Raw genomic sequence first — 15,318 nt, forward strand, 5'->3', positions numbered from 1 at the left:
CAAGAAGTCTTAAACAGGGCTCAGACAGGTTAAGAGATTAAGCAAGGAAGTTGCAGCTGATGCAGTATAGGGTAACACAAGCAAAATGCTGGAGGACCTCATCAGGTCAAACAACAATGATGGAAATTAATAAACAGTTGATGTTTCGGGCTGAGACACTTCATCATCACTGAAAAGGAAGCGGGGAAGATGCCATAACAGAAAGGTGGGAGGAGGGAAAGGAGGACAAGCTAGAAGATGATAGGTGAAACCAGAAGTATATGATCATACAATTTGGTAAAAGGGATAAAAGTGTAGTCTATTTTGTAAATAGGGAGAAAAATCAGAGATCGGAGGTGCAAAGGAACTTGGAAGCCCTTGTGCAGGATTCCCTGAAGGTTAACTTGCAAGTTGCATAAGTAGCAAGGAAGGATGTTTCCATTAGAGGACATTCTAGGATCCGAGAGCTCAGATTCGGAATGAAGAGATGTCTTTTCGGTCCAAGATGAGAAAGATTTTTATCAGCCAGAAGGTGGTAAATCTGTAGAGACTATTCACAGATTTGAAGGCCAAGTCATTGAGTGTATTTAAGGCAGAGACTGATAGGTTTTGATTGGTAAAGGAATTAATAGTTATGAAGAAAAGGCAGGAAAATGGGGCTGAGAAATATAAAAAATCAGTCATAATGGAATGACAGACTTGATAGGCTGAATAACCTCATTCTTCTCCTATATCTTATGGGACAGAGAAAGATTTGCAGAACTAAGCACAAATTCATATTTGACTACTTGTTTTAGTTGATTGAGCTGCACATGTTTGGTATATAGAAGCACTTGAAGCTTTGAAATTTTTCAAGGCTTGACAAATGCATTTACAGCCTTTGCAATTCCTGTGTGTGTTGCCTCTCATTCCTTTTTGTTTGTAAACGTGTCCACTGAGAAAGCTTTTGAAACTGTAAAATGGCTAAGAACCTCATGAGCAGCTATGAACATTAATTTGTGTTAAGATACTGTCAGTCAATGACCATGACCTACTCGAGCCAGTCTCCAACCAGCTGCTATTAAATTAAATGATGATGGACATTATCCTTGTTCTGAGTAACTAATCCCAGCACTCAAAATGCTAGCTGAAAAGTCCCTGTGAAGAGACATTGTCTGCAGTTTCCTCTCACTAGCTCTTACTTAAATGCTTAATTCTAGTTGAAAGTATGTCCCCAGAGTAGCATTCACCTTTGCAAAATTGCTTTGATGTTCAAATTCATCTGTCCCTTGAAAAATGATTTTATTATATGTTGTCGGCTTTGCAGAGTCTCTTGTTTTCATCTGCTAAAATTATTGATTCGCACTCAGCTTTAGTTAGAATGGTTATTCACTACAGTTTAGGACTGGGAGTGAAACTGTTCAATGTTGAAGCTGTCCAATTACCAGGTAATGAATGAAGGTTCTTTCTGATATTGCAACAAGTTTATTAAATTTAATAAATATGTGTATTAGTCAAAGAATAGAAAGAAAAAAAGAAACTTGTTGTTAATAATATCCAAGTTGCACCTTTCAAACAAGTTCTCTTGTTTTTGCCTTGTACTGTTCCAGATACAATGTTTGACCTGACTTTGGTGTACTAATCTCAGATGTGCCAAAAAAAATCGCGTAAAACCTTTTGAAGGAAATCAGAAGTTTCAGCCAATGCCATGGCCAACGTTAACCTGTCATTCACTCCGATTGACTATCTAGGGATTTTTCACAATGCTTTTCTTGGATTTTGCTGTGCACTTTTGTACATGGGTCACAATAGGCATCACAGAAATACTAGCTTAGTGGTGATGTGCCTCAGGATGCCACGGGATCATGGAAGTTGCTACATAAATGCACCGTTTCAGATTTAAACTTCCAATACCAACATTTCCGTCATTAGACATATATTGCCGCCCTTTGCTAATGGTGGCTGCTCCTTATCGAGGTGATGTGTTTGGTGTGTTGAGCTTGCTCCTGATAATTCTGTCATTTAAATGTGGTGCACACAGCATTGTAAGCCTCACTCTTCAGGTGGCTGTGATCAGAATACTGATAGCAACTGTGGCCACAGTTGGCTTTGGAAAATGCAGCTGAAGTATTCAGGAAAGGCACTCTCACTACACTGCTGCCTTTCTGATAATATACGGAAGCAATCATCCTGTCATCCTCTTGCTCATAGTACAGGATCCTACAATTAGCACCATTCAGGTTCTCGGCATCATTATATCTCAAGGTCTCATGTGGGAGAACCACATTGCCTTCATTAACAAAAAAGCTCGGCAGAGGATGTTCTTCTTTCAGCAGGTGGTAAAATTTTATTTTCCCCAGAACATGCTGGTGCAATTCTACACTGCCATCATCGGGAGCATCCTCACATCAGCTGTTACTGTTCTAGTTTGGTGCAGCATCCTCTCACAAAATACACAACTGACAGCGAACTGTAAAAGGCCACGAGCTGTAATCTACCATCATTTCAGAATTTGTATGTGTTCAGAACAAAGGAGCAAGCAGGAGATTTTATTGAGAACCCTAGCCATGCAGCAAACTGCCTTTTCCAAAAGCTTCCTTCTGGAAAGCACGATAGGGTTATTAAAACAAAATCTTCATGCCATCTTAAAAGTTTTTTCCCCCATGCAGTTAATCTGATCAACCATTCTAGTTACCCCCTCCCCCCATATACCCCCCACATCTATTACCTCGGCCACTGCACTATAAGCTACTTAAACCACTTTTTATGATGCTGTTTACTTTATAAATACTGTACATGCTTGTATTTATGTACATTTTATTAAAGACACATACTTCTAACTTTATTTCAATATAATTTTCTGTTCTTTATAATCATTGAATGTTGTTTTCTGTTGCATGTCTTACCAACACACACCATAACAAATTCATGATATATGTAAATGTATATAGTGAATAAAGTTGATCCTTGATAAATAAATGATCATTACCCCATAATCTTAGAGTTGAAATGTAGCCACCAAGGCCATGCCATGCAGTGTCTTGGTGGCAGGATTCACATCTTCTTCATTGGGGCACCGTGGTTGCGTGGAGGTTAGTATGGTTAGTATGACGCTATTGCAGTTCTGGGATTCCGGAGTTTGAAGTTCAGTTCTGGCTCTGTCTGAAAAGAGTTTGTATTGGGTTTTCTCTAGGTGTTCTGGTTTCCTCACACAGTCCAAGATATATGGATTAGCAGGTTAATTGGTCATTGTAAATTGTCCTGTGACTAGGCTAGTGTTAAATAGCTGTGGTTTGGGCAGTGCAACTCGTTGGGCCAGAAGCGCATTGTATCCCTGCCAGAAGCAGTGATTTAATACATTTATTAAATGTATTTTCCCCATTTGGTTCAAAGGAGGACAGCAGCACGTTGTTGGAGCAGTGCTGCCAGGATAATCAAGGACACGACCCACCCAGCCAACACACTTTTCGTCCCTCTTCCCTCCGGGAGGAGGCTCAGGAGCTTGAAGACTCGTCCTGCCAGATTTGGGAAGAGCTTTCCAACTGTGATAAGACTGCTGAATGGATCCTGACCCAGATCTGGGCCGTACCCTCCAAATATCCGGACCTGCCTCTCGGTTTTTTTGCACTACCTTACTTTCCCTTTTCTATTTTCTATTTATGTTTTATAATTTAAATTTTTACTATTTACTATCAACTTGTATTCCAGTGCAGAATCAAATATTGCTGTGACTGTACACTCTAGTATCAATTGTTTGGCGACAATAAAGTAAAAAAAAGTAAAAGTAAAAACATTCTGGGCAAATGAGACCTTTTCATCACGTGTGCTGGAACAGAGTGCAGAGTAGAATGGGACTTGCTGTCTCAGAAACTATCATCAGTTTACAACTGAGAGGCTGCAGTAGCATGGACCTTCTCACAACTCCAGGTGGCCCTCAACATCATCCATTGCAGCATCTTTGCTCTTTGAAGAAGCCTCGCCACAGGAGATAGTAGAGAGCAACACAACCAATGCAATAGGCACAATGAATGAGAAGCCAAAAGCATGGGCATGGACCCAATTATGGAACCTGTGCAGTAAGGGAGTAGGTTAGTCTTGCAAGATACCAGAACTGAAGTTATCTGTATAATTTGCCATGGTGCACAGCAGTTCACACTGCTTTCTCACAGCTCCAAGATCCTGACCTCAGAGGATACTTGGTTGGAGAACTCTCATCACCATTTATGTTTTCTGCCTTGTGCTTCTGTTTCCTCCCTTGTCCCAAAAATCATGTTGGTATAAACTTAATGACGGCTGCTAATTACCCCTTAGTGAAGGTGAGTAAAGCAATTAAAGCATAGTTGATTGGCATTTGAGAGAGAATAAGTCACAGATTGACGGGGAAATGAGGAAAGAGGGACCAGGTCTGACATTATTGCTCTGATGGGAGCCCACATAGATCCAATGTGCCAGATTTCTTTTGCACTGTTATTTATGGAAATAGCTTTTAAAAGATATGCAAAAATAATTATTTCCTTTATTGCCCTGTAGCCAAAAATCTGTTTGAATGATTTTTGTTTGCCAGGTCATTGTTTGATGGGCATGTTAAAGCAATTATTCTTTATAATGTTCAGTCATAATGTTTTATTGGTATTTTATAATTTATATTTGGTCACTACCCTCATACTTACATAATTTCAATGTGTGAAATTAAATGTGTTCCCATAATGAGCAGTAAGCGAGTGAATGTTGGTTTAACTGCTCTTGCTTGAATCTTTTGATATTCACAAGTGTTCTGCCTTTAATTCCGATACAGTCGATGCTAGTCCAGTCAATATCAAATGTATTTTTGCATAGTTACTGTCTTTGCTGTAGAGTCTTCTCACAGTTTATATCATGATGAGAACTGTGATATACTGCAAGGAAACCTTCAAAGTTCAAGATGAGGAATTTTTCTCCAGTCTTACCAAATGGTCTCGGCCTGAAATGTCTACTGTACTTTTTTTCAATAGATGCTGCCTGGCCGGCTGAGTTCCACTGGCATTTTGTGTCTGTTGCTTGGATTTCCAGCATCTGCAGATCTTCTCTTGTTTGTGAACATATTAGCACAGTCCAATTTCTTACAAGGCCTCTCTCTGTAGATGCTGAGGGCTGAGTAAGGCCAGTACTGTCAAAAAAAATGAATTGATTAAGAAGCATTGAAGTTATTTAAGAATACAAAAGATAAAAATTGAAAAAAAGATTTAAAGCTCTAAAGCACCCACACGTGCTTCAAAACAATTAAATACAATTATTGTATGACTACAACACAGAAGACCATTCAACGCACCATAAGAGAGTAAATTAAGTACTTTCCATCTGCCCAGCAATGGTTTCTTCACATTGACTTCAGTAGGGATGCTGCACAGGTTTAACCCCATCAAGGGCTTACTTTGTTCAAAGGCACATCTCCAGCCTAATGGCTGACAGGTGGTTGGAAAGCTGCATGTTCTCTATAGGACAGCACAGACACTACAGCAGAATGTGCCACTGCTTACTTAAGCCTCTGCCAGTCTTGAACATTTGAAAGTTGTTGCAAAGTCCAACAGAAACACTATTGCCTGGTGTGAAGGTTTGACCCATGATGTTAACTCTTTCTGAATGTCAGAAATATTCAGGAAAAAGATCATTGTTTTTGGCAGTTTGACAGCTAGCTAATCAAAAGCTAATGACATCTTTAGTGAATTTACCGTGAGGCTTCTTCCTTAGCCCTGCCATCGACCCCACAACGATCGACACAACGGTGTTGTAGGATTATGGAAGGTCCTCCCATAGGATTTAGCAATATTAACTGTTTTCCTGTAGTTAAATGATAGGCTGCTGCTGACGAATGCTCTGGGCTGGTGTACTGAAAGGCAAACGATGCACTTGGGTGTTATTGCTGAAAGCGTTGACCTTTTGAATAGGCTGGTGAGGCCTGAAACTCCTGGAACTGTACTGTGCTCAGTAACCAGCATTGGCCTTTGCTCAGCTAGTACTTCTTGTGTTCCTAAAAATACTGACTTTTTGTCATTTGGTTTAATCCAGTGCTGCCTTTAACTGATAATCTGCACTATTTCAACTCCACTCATACTTGACTAGTTGCTTCTGGCTCTTGTTCTTTTGACAGGATCTTACTCAGAACTTCTCTCAATGGCTTGTGTGACCTGAAGTTCAATGGGAAGGAGGAAATTTCCTGATACTGTCAACAAAATAAATTGAAGCAGCACTATCAATGCAAACTCATACAGAGCACATGTTTTTCACACTTGGTCAGCAGGACATTGTAAATTTAAAAAAGGTATTATTATTGTACTTGCCATCACCACTAGGACCTGCTCTTGTTTTGTTTCCTTCACCTGCTCTGTGCTTGTTAATGATATCCTAGCCAGCTCCATGCGGGCGACTAGTAAGCATTTCTTTATTGTTTCTTTATTGTAACGTCAGTATGCAGTTGTCTGCTGAGTTTGAAGGGTATCGTGTCCTGTAGGTAGGATGGTATTCAGAATTGAAAACATGTAGAGCTCTGAAAATGGTATGGAGACCCACAACACATTAAAAGAGAAATAGGCATCAGTTTCCTAGGTTTACTTACAAGCCCTGAATGTCAAATCTGTCCCTCTAATTCTTGTTGTGCATACCAGTATCCAGGAGGTTAGCATGCTAATGAACATTTCCTTTAGGATTGTGTATTTTCAACATTAGGACATACTGTATCAGTCGCTGCTTCCTCAGGTCATTTTCTTGGCAGCAGTGTACTCACTAAATTTCTTATTATCTTTCTTCCTTTCAAGCATTTCAGGGTGAGCCATTTGTCAAGATTAACTTTCTTTCATGTCCAACCGTGCCAGGTATATGTTAATATCACGAGCTTCAAATTGGATTTCCTTAGGTCTGACATTGTCTTTTGGATGGAGTCCCAGGTCTGCAGACTTTGTAATGTTTAGCTGATGTGATTCCCTTCTGTGAAATTATGCTTCTAAAGGATTCAGAGCCAGAAGAACAAAGTTATTGAATGTTATTCCCAGTGCCTACAAAATCTTTTACCGCACCTAGTTAATCTGATGCTTAAAGTATGCATTGATTAAGCGGGATCTTTTTCTAACTGTGGCTTAACCGTCCCACCATTGAGAACATTTAGGAGGAACTCTGCCACAAGAAAACAGTGCCCTTCATCAAGGACCCCCCTCCATCCAGGCCATGTCCCCTTCTTGTTGCTGCTATCAGGAAGGAGGTACAAGAGTCTTAGGTTCAACGCCATCAGGTTTAGGAACAATTATTTTCCTACAGCCATCAGGCACTTGAACCAGCATGGATGACTTCACTAAACACTGAACTGATTTCATAATCTATAGGTTCATTTTCAAGGACTCTACAACTAATATTCTCAATTTTATTCATTTATTTGTTTGCTTGATTGTATTTGCACAGTTTTTCTTCTTTTGCACATTGGTTATTTGCCAGTCTTTCTTTGTGTGCAGTTTTTTGTTGATTCTGTTGTATTTCTTTGTTCAACTGTGATTGCCTGCAATAAAATGAATCTCAGGGTATGGTGACGAATAATTACTTGATAATAAATTTACTTTGAATTTTTACATATTTAACAGGGAATAAATTTGGGAACTTAGGGTGAGGACAAAAATGTTGCCTTCTTTTCAGATGTTCCAATGCACAGGCATTGTTCTACTGTGCTCCTCAAGGATGATGGTGGAACGGGTAGTAAGAAGCAGAACAAGTTTCCTTAGATATATCCGCACTTACTGGGAATATAGCCCTTTAAATCCATGCTAGATTAACCTGATGCAAGCCCAGTGAATCCATTGACTTAATTAGAAAGGAGTGACCAATCAGAAGATAGTACATACAAGTTACTTTTTTCTGTCGATTCAGTTGAACTGATTTAACTGTCGTTAATTCTACTGTCATGACTCTTCATATTTTTAGTTATTTTTAATTAGTTTAACTTGTAGTGCTTTTATGGTTCAGTATTTCTGATTATTTGAGTATTTGAGCATTTACAATTGTTTAACCTGTAAAACTGTTTTTACATCGGTGAGGCTTTCTAGTATCAGGAAATTGTAGGCAAAGGAGCCTGTCACACTCAGAGTGACTCTGCGGTTATCTTAGCCCCTCTGGTTAACTAGCATGTAATATCATAAGACAGCGGTCCCCAACCACCGGGCTGCAAAGCATGTGCTACTGGGCCATGAGGAAACAATATGATTTGGCGATATGAGTCAGCTGCACCTTTCCTCATTCCCTGTCACGCGCACTGTTGAGCTTGAACGCACGCGAGGTCATTACCCGCGCGTCATCCATGTCAGCGTGGGAAGAAGATCAACTCCTCGAGCTTGCAAATGACAACAGGCTGAAAAGTATGTTTGACGTAACATCTCTGCTGGCATTCTGGATCAAAGTCAAGACTGAATATCCTGAGATAGCCACGAAAGCACTGAAAACTTTGCTTCCATTTCCAACACATCTCTGCAATTAATACAACGAAAACTAAATTGTGGAGTACCGCTGTCTCCCATCACCCCTCAATGGCACCATCTTGTTGCAGGAAAACAAGCCCAGGGCTCCCTCTGATTCAGGGATATTGGTGTGTTGCAATTATTTTATATGTTCATACGGGGAAAATATATGCTGTGTGTTTAATATCCAAACGTTACTTAAAATGTTATGATGCTATTGACTTATAAGTGACCTATATAACCATATAACAATTACAGCACGGGAAAAGGCGATCTTGGCCCTTCTAGTCCGTGCCGAACACTACTCTCACCTAGTCCCACCGATCTGCACTCAGCTCATAACCCTCCATTCCTTTCCTGTCCATATACCTATCCAATTTTTTTTAAAATGATAATATCGATCTTGCCTCTAGAACTTCTACTGGAAGTTCATTCAACACTTACTTCAAGCTCCCCTGTCCTCCCCTGATAATTGACTTATCACTATATTCATGCGTGGAAAATATGCGCTGTGTGTTTAATATTAAATTTGTTAGATAAACCCTTTTAGAAACGAAATTGAGTGTATTAGCCACTTATCACCTATATTCCAGTCGTGATTAACACTGCCCCCCCCCGAACAGAATCGCCAAAAACGATTTGTAGGAAAAAAATCGGCACGTACACACATGGGCACTGGTGCCCGTGCAAGGCTTCATGGTCATTGTAGTCTTTCTCAGTCATAACGTATTTGACTGCTGCTCTTGTCCGTTGGCAACCCTACCCCCCCAACCCAGTTGGCTGGTCCGCCGGTCCGCAAGAATATTGTCAATAATAAACTGGTCCGCAGTGCAAAAAAGGTTGGGGACCCTTGTCGTAAGAAGTCTCATCAAGAGCCTTGCTGGTCAATGGAAGATCTCCTCCATCACAATTTGATTATATTTTTTAGCAGTAATGTCACACACAATCAAAATTCTTGATCTGTTAATTGCTTCTTGGTGAATACAAATTATTTTTAGATTGTGACTTCTTTGGCAAATTGAGTGCTAGGGTGAAAATTGAACCACATGTTATAAAAGCATACGGGGAACTTTGCTGTGGCAGAAGTGTGTTTAATTATATGGCTAGAGAAGAATGGAAGAATGCAAATATTTTTATTTTATTGATAAGGATGTGTAATTGGTTTAGCGTGAGATAACATACGTAGTGACAAATATACTTTATTAATAATAAAAATGTATTTAATTCTGCTCAGGCTGAGCATTGGCCGGGAGTGAAACTCAGATTCATACTTCTGTTATAACTCTTCACAAGACAGGCATGGTAGCATAGAGTTTAGTGCAACGCTTTACAGATCAGTGTTCAATTCTTGCTGCTGCTTCTAAGGAGCATGGATGTTCTTCCTGTAGACTTCTTCCGGATATTCTGGTTTCCTTCCACATTCCAAACCTGTAAGGGTTTAGCATAGTAGGTTGTGCACATGCTATGTTGGCATTGGAAGCATGGCGAAATTTGCAGGCTGCTCAGCACAATCCCTGCTGATTTGGTTTGATGTAACCGACGCATTTCACTCTATGTTTCAATACACATGTGACAAACAAAGCTAATTATTAATCTTTGGAGTAGGCATATTCAATTTTGCTTTTGTATCATTTCTCAAAAAATTATTTTAATTGGGAAAAACTTAGAGAAATTCTACCACAAAAAGCATAGCAGTTCCAATTTTTTCTATTGATGCACCCTAATCAGGTTACACATTGGTGGATCTCAAAGAAAGGTTATCCTAGTGCTTTCTACTTTTTTGTTCATTTTTTTCTTCTAATCTTGTATTTTGAATGATTTGAAATGTTCCTGAATTGTTCAGAGTTCTTAACAAGCTGAGGGTGTAACTGAACCAGCTGTTAAAAAGTTTTTCAACAATTTTGTTATCAAGGCTCTTTTAGGTCAGCCCGTACATTGACTGTTACGGTCTGTGAGGCCTTGACATTGTGATTGGATAAGTTCTGCAACAAAGTACCTTAACAGTAAATTAGTAATGTTTATTTTCTATATTTCTAAGCAGATTTTGCAGTTAGCTCATTGTCCCTACCGTCTGTGCTCCAGCCATTGTGAAGCTGGTTCTAAAGCTGCTGGTTGTATACTACACAGTAATGTAACATTTTCGATTCTCCAGTCCTCTCATACCAACCATTCATCTAAGGAGGATTAGAAGACTTAGGCTGAAGGCTTCTCAATTTTTGCCTTTGCCACCTCTTCCACCCCCTGCAGCCTAGGGATATCTCACTCACACTAATAAAACTCTGCTGAGGATTGTTTTCATTCTAAATATTTAATTTGACCATATTTAATTTTGCTGCTGCATCCTTTCTTCATTCAAGGGTGATAATTCTTCCAACGAAAACATGCTATTGGCTCACTTAGTACCTTGCTTACCCTCTCTACCACTAAATGATCTTCATCTTGGGCCTGATTATGTTGATGTTCCTTTTCATATTTATTTCTTCATATTTATATTTTTAGGTTCTAATTAGTGTTAGTCGCATGGTTTCCTTTTTTGAAATCCACTCCTATGATTTCTTTCCTTCCTTCTTAAGACAATCATCCCTGCTGGGGCATAGGCTGCCCCAGTACTGGGTAAACTGGGTGAAGATCCTTCCTGTTCCAAGAATGAGATCTTTGGAGCTTCTGGTGGTGTTTCTGTAGCTCTGAGTTTTTACATGATGGAACTTCTAACACCATGCCCAACCCTCCTCCTTTTGCAGCTGGTCTTGGGATTGTCCATGGTGGAATTTATGATTTCTTTGTTTAGCATTATTTTTCCATGTTGTTGCTTACAGTTGTCGTCAACTCCCGTTCTGTCAAATTATAATCACATATTCATCCTCCAAGAAATTCAGCTTTGGATGCTTTTCCTCTCTTTCCTAAGAGACGGATGTGAGCTTGAAGCCTTCACTACCCCCTCTTGGAATGCTTCAATCACTTAGTAAATGGTTTGAATTCAATTCCAATATAGTTGTGCCAGATCCTGAATGACTTGAAGGTATGCTTTACATATAGGTTCAGGCACATTTAATAGTGTTCTGTGGGTTCTTGAACCATTCAGGTACACTTCATTCATACTGTCCATTAATATTTGATGGTGTACTTTGGATATTTTGTAGCAGATGGATTGTAGTATACTATTTTTTTGATTTACCTGCAGTTGACACCAGTTGGGACAACCATTTTTACTGGTTTCTCTGGAATAAATGGAGCAACTGACATCGATGATGGCCCTAATGGACAGATTGAATATGTTATTCAACATAATCCAAATGATCCAGTAAGTACAGTATGGTGGATTTATTATTTTCATGTGGAGACAAAAGTCCTAATTTCATTGCCTTTAAGTATCAACTCTTTCTTGCCCCACAGGTTTTGTATTGCCTGTAGATTATTTCCAGCACTTTCCGTTTTTATTTCTGATTTTAACATATTATGCTGAAAATAGCTTTGTGGGTAAATACCTCATAGGAAATGGTCAAATCAAGTCGACTTCATTGACGTGTGCACAAGCACTGCAAGGTACATACCATCACAAGCACACGTGCTGAGACCTAAAATGATGAAGTCAAGTTCTGGATTTGTACCAAAGGTTTTGTTTGGGAGAATGTCAATGTTCTCCTGAGAAGGGGAAAAGGGCACTTAAAGGGAAGGGATGTATGCAGCTGAGGGTAAGTGCAGCTTACACTGAAAATACTTGGTTTTTCAGATTTTTTTGAGTTTAAGTCAATTTAGGTAAGCAATTTACACGGAAGCGATAACCCACTGATGTCCAATTATTGGTGAAGAGTCCATGGTAGCTGCATGGAGTGTACTTCTTGAACAGAGGGCATGTCTTGTGGGCCAAGGTTAATGTTTCTGGGAATGAACTGAGGTAGATGGTGGAGCTCCCCCTTCTACCCCCCAAAGAGAATACTGTAACATAAAGCTCTCTGGAGCAGTCCAGAACCATCGTTACTAGATGCTGCCCTGCTGGTTTAGACACTCACAAGAAATCAAATAAATAAATTGATTTTACCAATCTCCAGAAACTCAATTTAGATCAGTGAACATATAATCCCGCAATTACTTTATAAAGTCACTAATTAGCTTCACCATGGACATAGTGTCCATTCCTAGACGCCATGCTGCGGAGAGGATGTAGGCAGATCAAAGGAGGAAGTCTTCAGATAAATAAATCAAGAATGGTTAACAGAAGATTCCACATTTGATCTTATTCGTCAATGTGAGTGATGAAGCTGAGACTGTTCTCTTGAGAAATGAAAGTTGAAGAGAGGTGATAAAGATGATTGAAATCAAATATTGTAGTAGAGTTGCTGTAGATAAACTACATCCAATGATGGCATGGCCAACAATGAGAAAACACAAAGAAATAATGGAAGAATTAAAAGGGAGATTATTCATCTGTTACACCCCAGGTTGTTATTGACTAAAATATGCTGCCAGAAAAGCTGTTGAAAACAGATTTATTGACAAATATAATAGAGAACTTATACAGTAAAAGGGAAGTTATTGCAAGGCTACAAGAAAAGTACAGAGAAGGAAGTGGGCATAATTTATTTAATAGATTTCAAAGGAGATGGTGGAATCATAGTGAAGCAATTGGCCTTTCTCTGTGCTGCATACTTCTGTGATAACTGTCCTCATCACGTGCTCCAAAAGCTTCTGAATCAAGCACTGTTGAGCATCTTTGCTGTGTCTGTTCTCACATTCAGGATCTTCCAGTGGCCAACTTTTTTGATTCCACTCCCTTTCCCACACTGACATGTCTGCATGTGGCCTCCTCTACTGCCAGGTTGAGGCTAAATGCAGATAAGAAAAACAATGCCATCTTGGTAGTCTCTAACTTAACAGCATTAACACTGTATGGTATGGAAGAGGGTCAGAAACATCATGAAGGATCCCACCCACCCTGCTCATGGTCTGTTTGTCCCAGTGCCACCAGGAAGGAGGCTATATACTATCCATTCCAGGACTACCAGACTCAAAAACAGTTACTTTCCCCAAGCTGTAAGGCTGATCAATACCTCCACCCACTGACCCACCCTCCTCAACCCCCATCACCACTATTTTATATACAGCATCACTTTATGGACATACAATCAATCTATGTATATGAGCTATCTTATGTATTTATATTTATTATGTTTTTTTTAATATTGTGTTCTTTATTTTATTGTGTTTTTTCAAGCTGCATCAAAACTGGAATAACAATTATTTTGTTCTCCTTTATTCTTGTGTACTGTAAATGACTTTAAACAATCTTGAACCTTGATTTCTCTTACTTCCAGTAATCACTAACCACTCCACTTTGTCACTACTCCCCACTCTTGTTTTCCCTTATCCTTCTAGTGGTATTATCTCTTCCCTTTTCCCTCCCCCATCCCCCCCCCATGAACTGACCATCACCAAGTTTCCTCCCTCTGGTTCTCCACCTCCTGCTCTTTATTCCATGGTCCTCTGTCTTCTATAAGATTCCATCTTTTTCAGCATTTTGCCTCTTCATCTTATCACCTTCCAGCTTCCTCACTGCACCACTTACTCACATATCACCTGCAAGCTCATGCTCCCCCATCATTTCCCTATGGTTCTCTTTCTTTCCAGCCCTGACGAAGGGTCTTGGCTCGACACATTAACTGTTCATCTCCAATTTACTTGATCTGCTGAATTCCTCCAGCATTTTTTGTGTAACACTCTATTTTAGTATCTGCAGTCTTTCTTGTGACTCCAAAAGGTTCTGTCATTTTTTAAAAAAATTACTATTCTATAGTATGTAAAGTATGTGCACAGAAGGCATACGAAGGAGAGAATGTCTATACTTACCCATTGACTGGAATTCCCAAGGTTTTCTCTCTCTACTTATTTGACTGTTTTGACTGTGGCAGAAAACATGAATGGATGGATAAATGTGCTTACTGTAGTTGCTTATGAGAAACCTAAAGGAAATCCTGGAGTGCATTTGGAACGTTTATCTGGCTTTGGTTAAGTGTTCACTGTTCAATTTTTTTCATGATATTTCTAAATTGAATCCCAGAAAATAAATGTATTGGCAAAGATGAGTGTTAGACATAGCCTGGCAGTTTCCTTTATTCATGAGCTCAAACAAAACGATACTATCAAAATGATAGTAGTTATATTTTAAGTACCAATGTCAAATGTATTAGTTCAACAATGTTATTTTAGACTTTGCCTAAAGTTTACTTCAAGTTATTTGTTGCTTTAAGCAGAAATCCTTGTTGAGCAGTAACAAACATGAAAGTAAAGCAGTCTTCATGGTGTAGCAGGTTAACTAACCCTGGTTTTAAATATCAATCTGCAGTTTAAACAACTGACCTGCTAAGTATGACAAATGCCTCATTTTACTATGTAGTTTTAAATCGAACCCTGCCAAAAGTTAATGAACAAGATTCTTTTGATGCCATGTTGATGAAATATTGCATTTTAAAATTAATAAAATTATATTAAAAAATACTATTTTAATTTTCAGCTGCTGTGGAGCAAAGGAATGTTATTTTGTTAGATCTCGGTGCAAAAGGTTGAACTAATGTGCTGTTAATATGGGTGAATAACATTTGACAGGGGTACTGTCTAAACCAGAACTTGTCTTTTTGTGTTCATAGGAATCTGGCAGGACATTTGACATTCCACTCTCATTAACAGGAGCTGTGGTCTTAAGGAAAAGACTAAATTATGAAGAGAAAACACGTTATTATGTCATTGTTCAAGCCAATGTAAGACATTATTTGAATAACTTTACTAGCATAATTTATATTTTGACAATTTTATACTCTCCAGTAGGCTGGATGTTTGATAAGACTGATAATGCAGTATATATCTTAGATGCAGTTTAATTGATGTTGTCAGATCA

At 39.1% G+C, this 15,318-nt stretch overlaps 1 protein-coding gene across 1 annotated transcript in view; it reads left to right on the forward strand.

Moving 5' to 3' along the window:
- The window catches only part of pcdh15b (protocadherin-related 15b), a 780,285-nt gene that overhangs the window by 182,858 nt on the left and 582,109 nt on the right, over positions 1 to 15,318 (forward strand). The window contains exons 5-6 of the mRNA XM_072239829.1: positions 11,611 to 11,730; positions 15,071 to 15,181. Coding sequence (XP_072095930.1) covers positions 11,611 to 11,730; positions 15,071 to 15,181 — 231 coding nt within the window. The remainder of the gene's footprint in view (positions 1 to 11,610; positions 11,731 to 15,070; positions 15,182 to 15,318) is intronic.

The sequence above is a fragment of the Mobula birostris genome, chromosome 21 (assembly GCF_030028105.1).
Source record: "Mobula birostris isolate sMobBir1 chromosome 21, sMobBir1.hap1, whole genome shotgun sequence".
NCBI lineage: Eukaryota > Metazoa > Chordata > Chondrichthyes > Myliobatiformes > Myliobatidae > Mobula > Mobula birostris.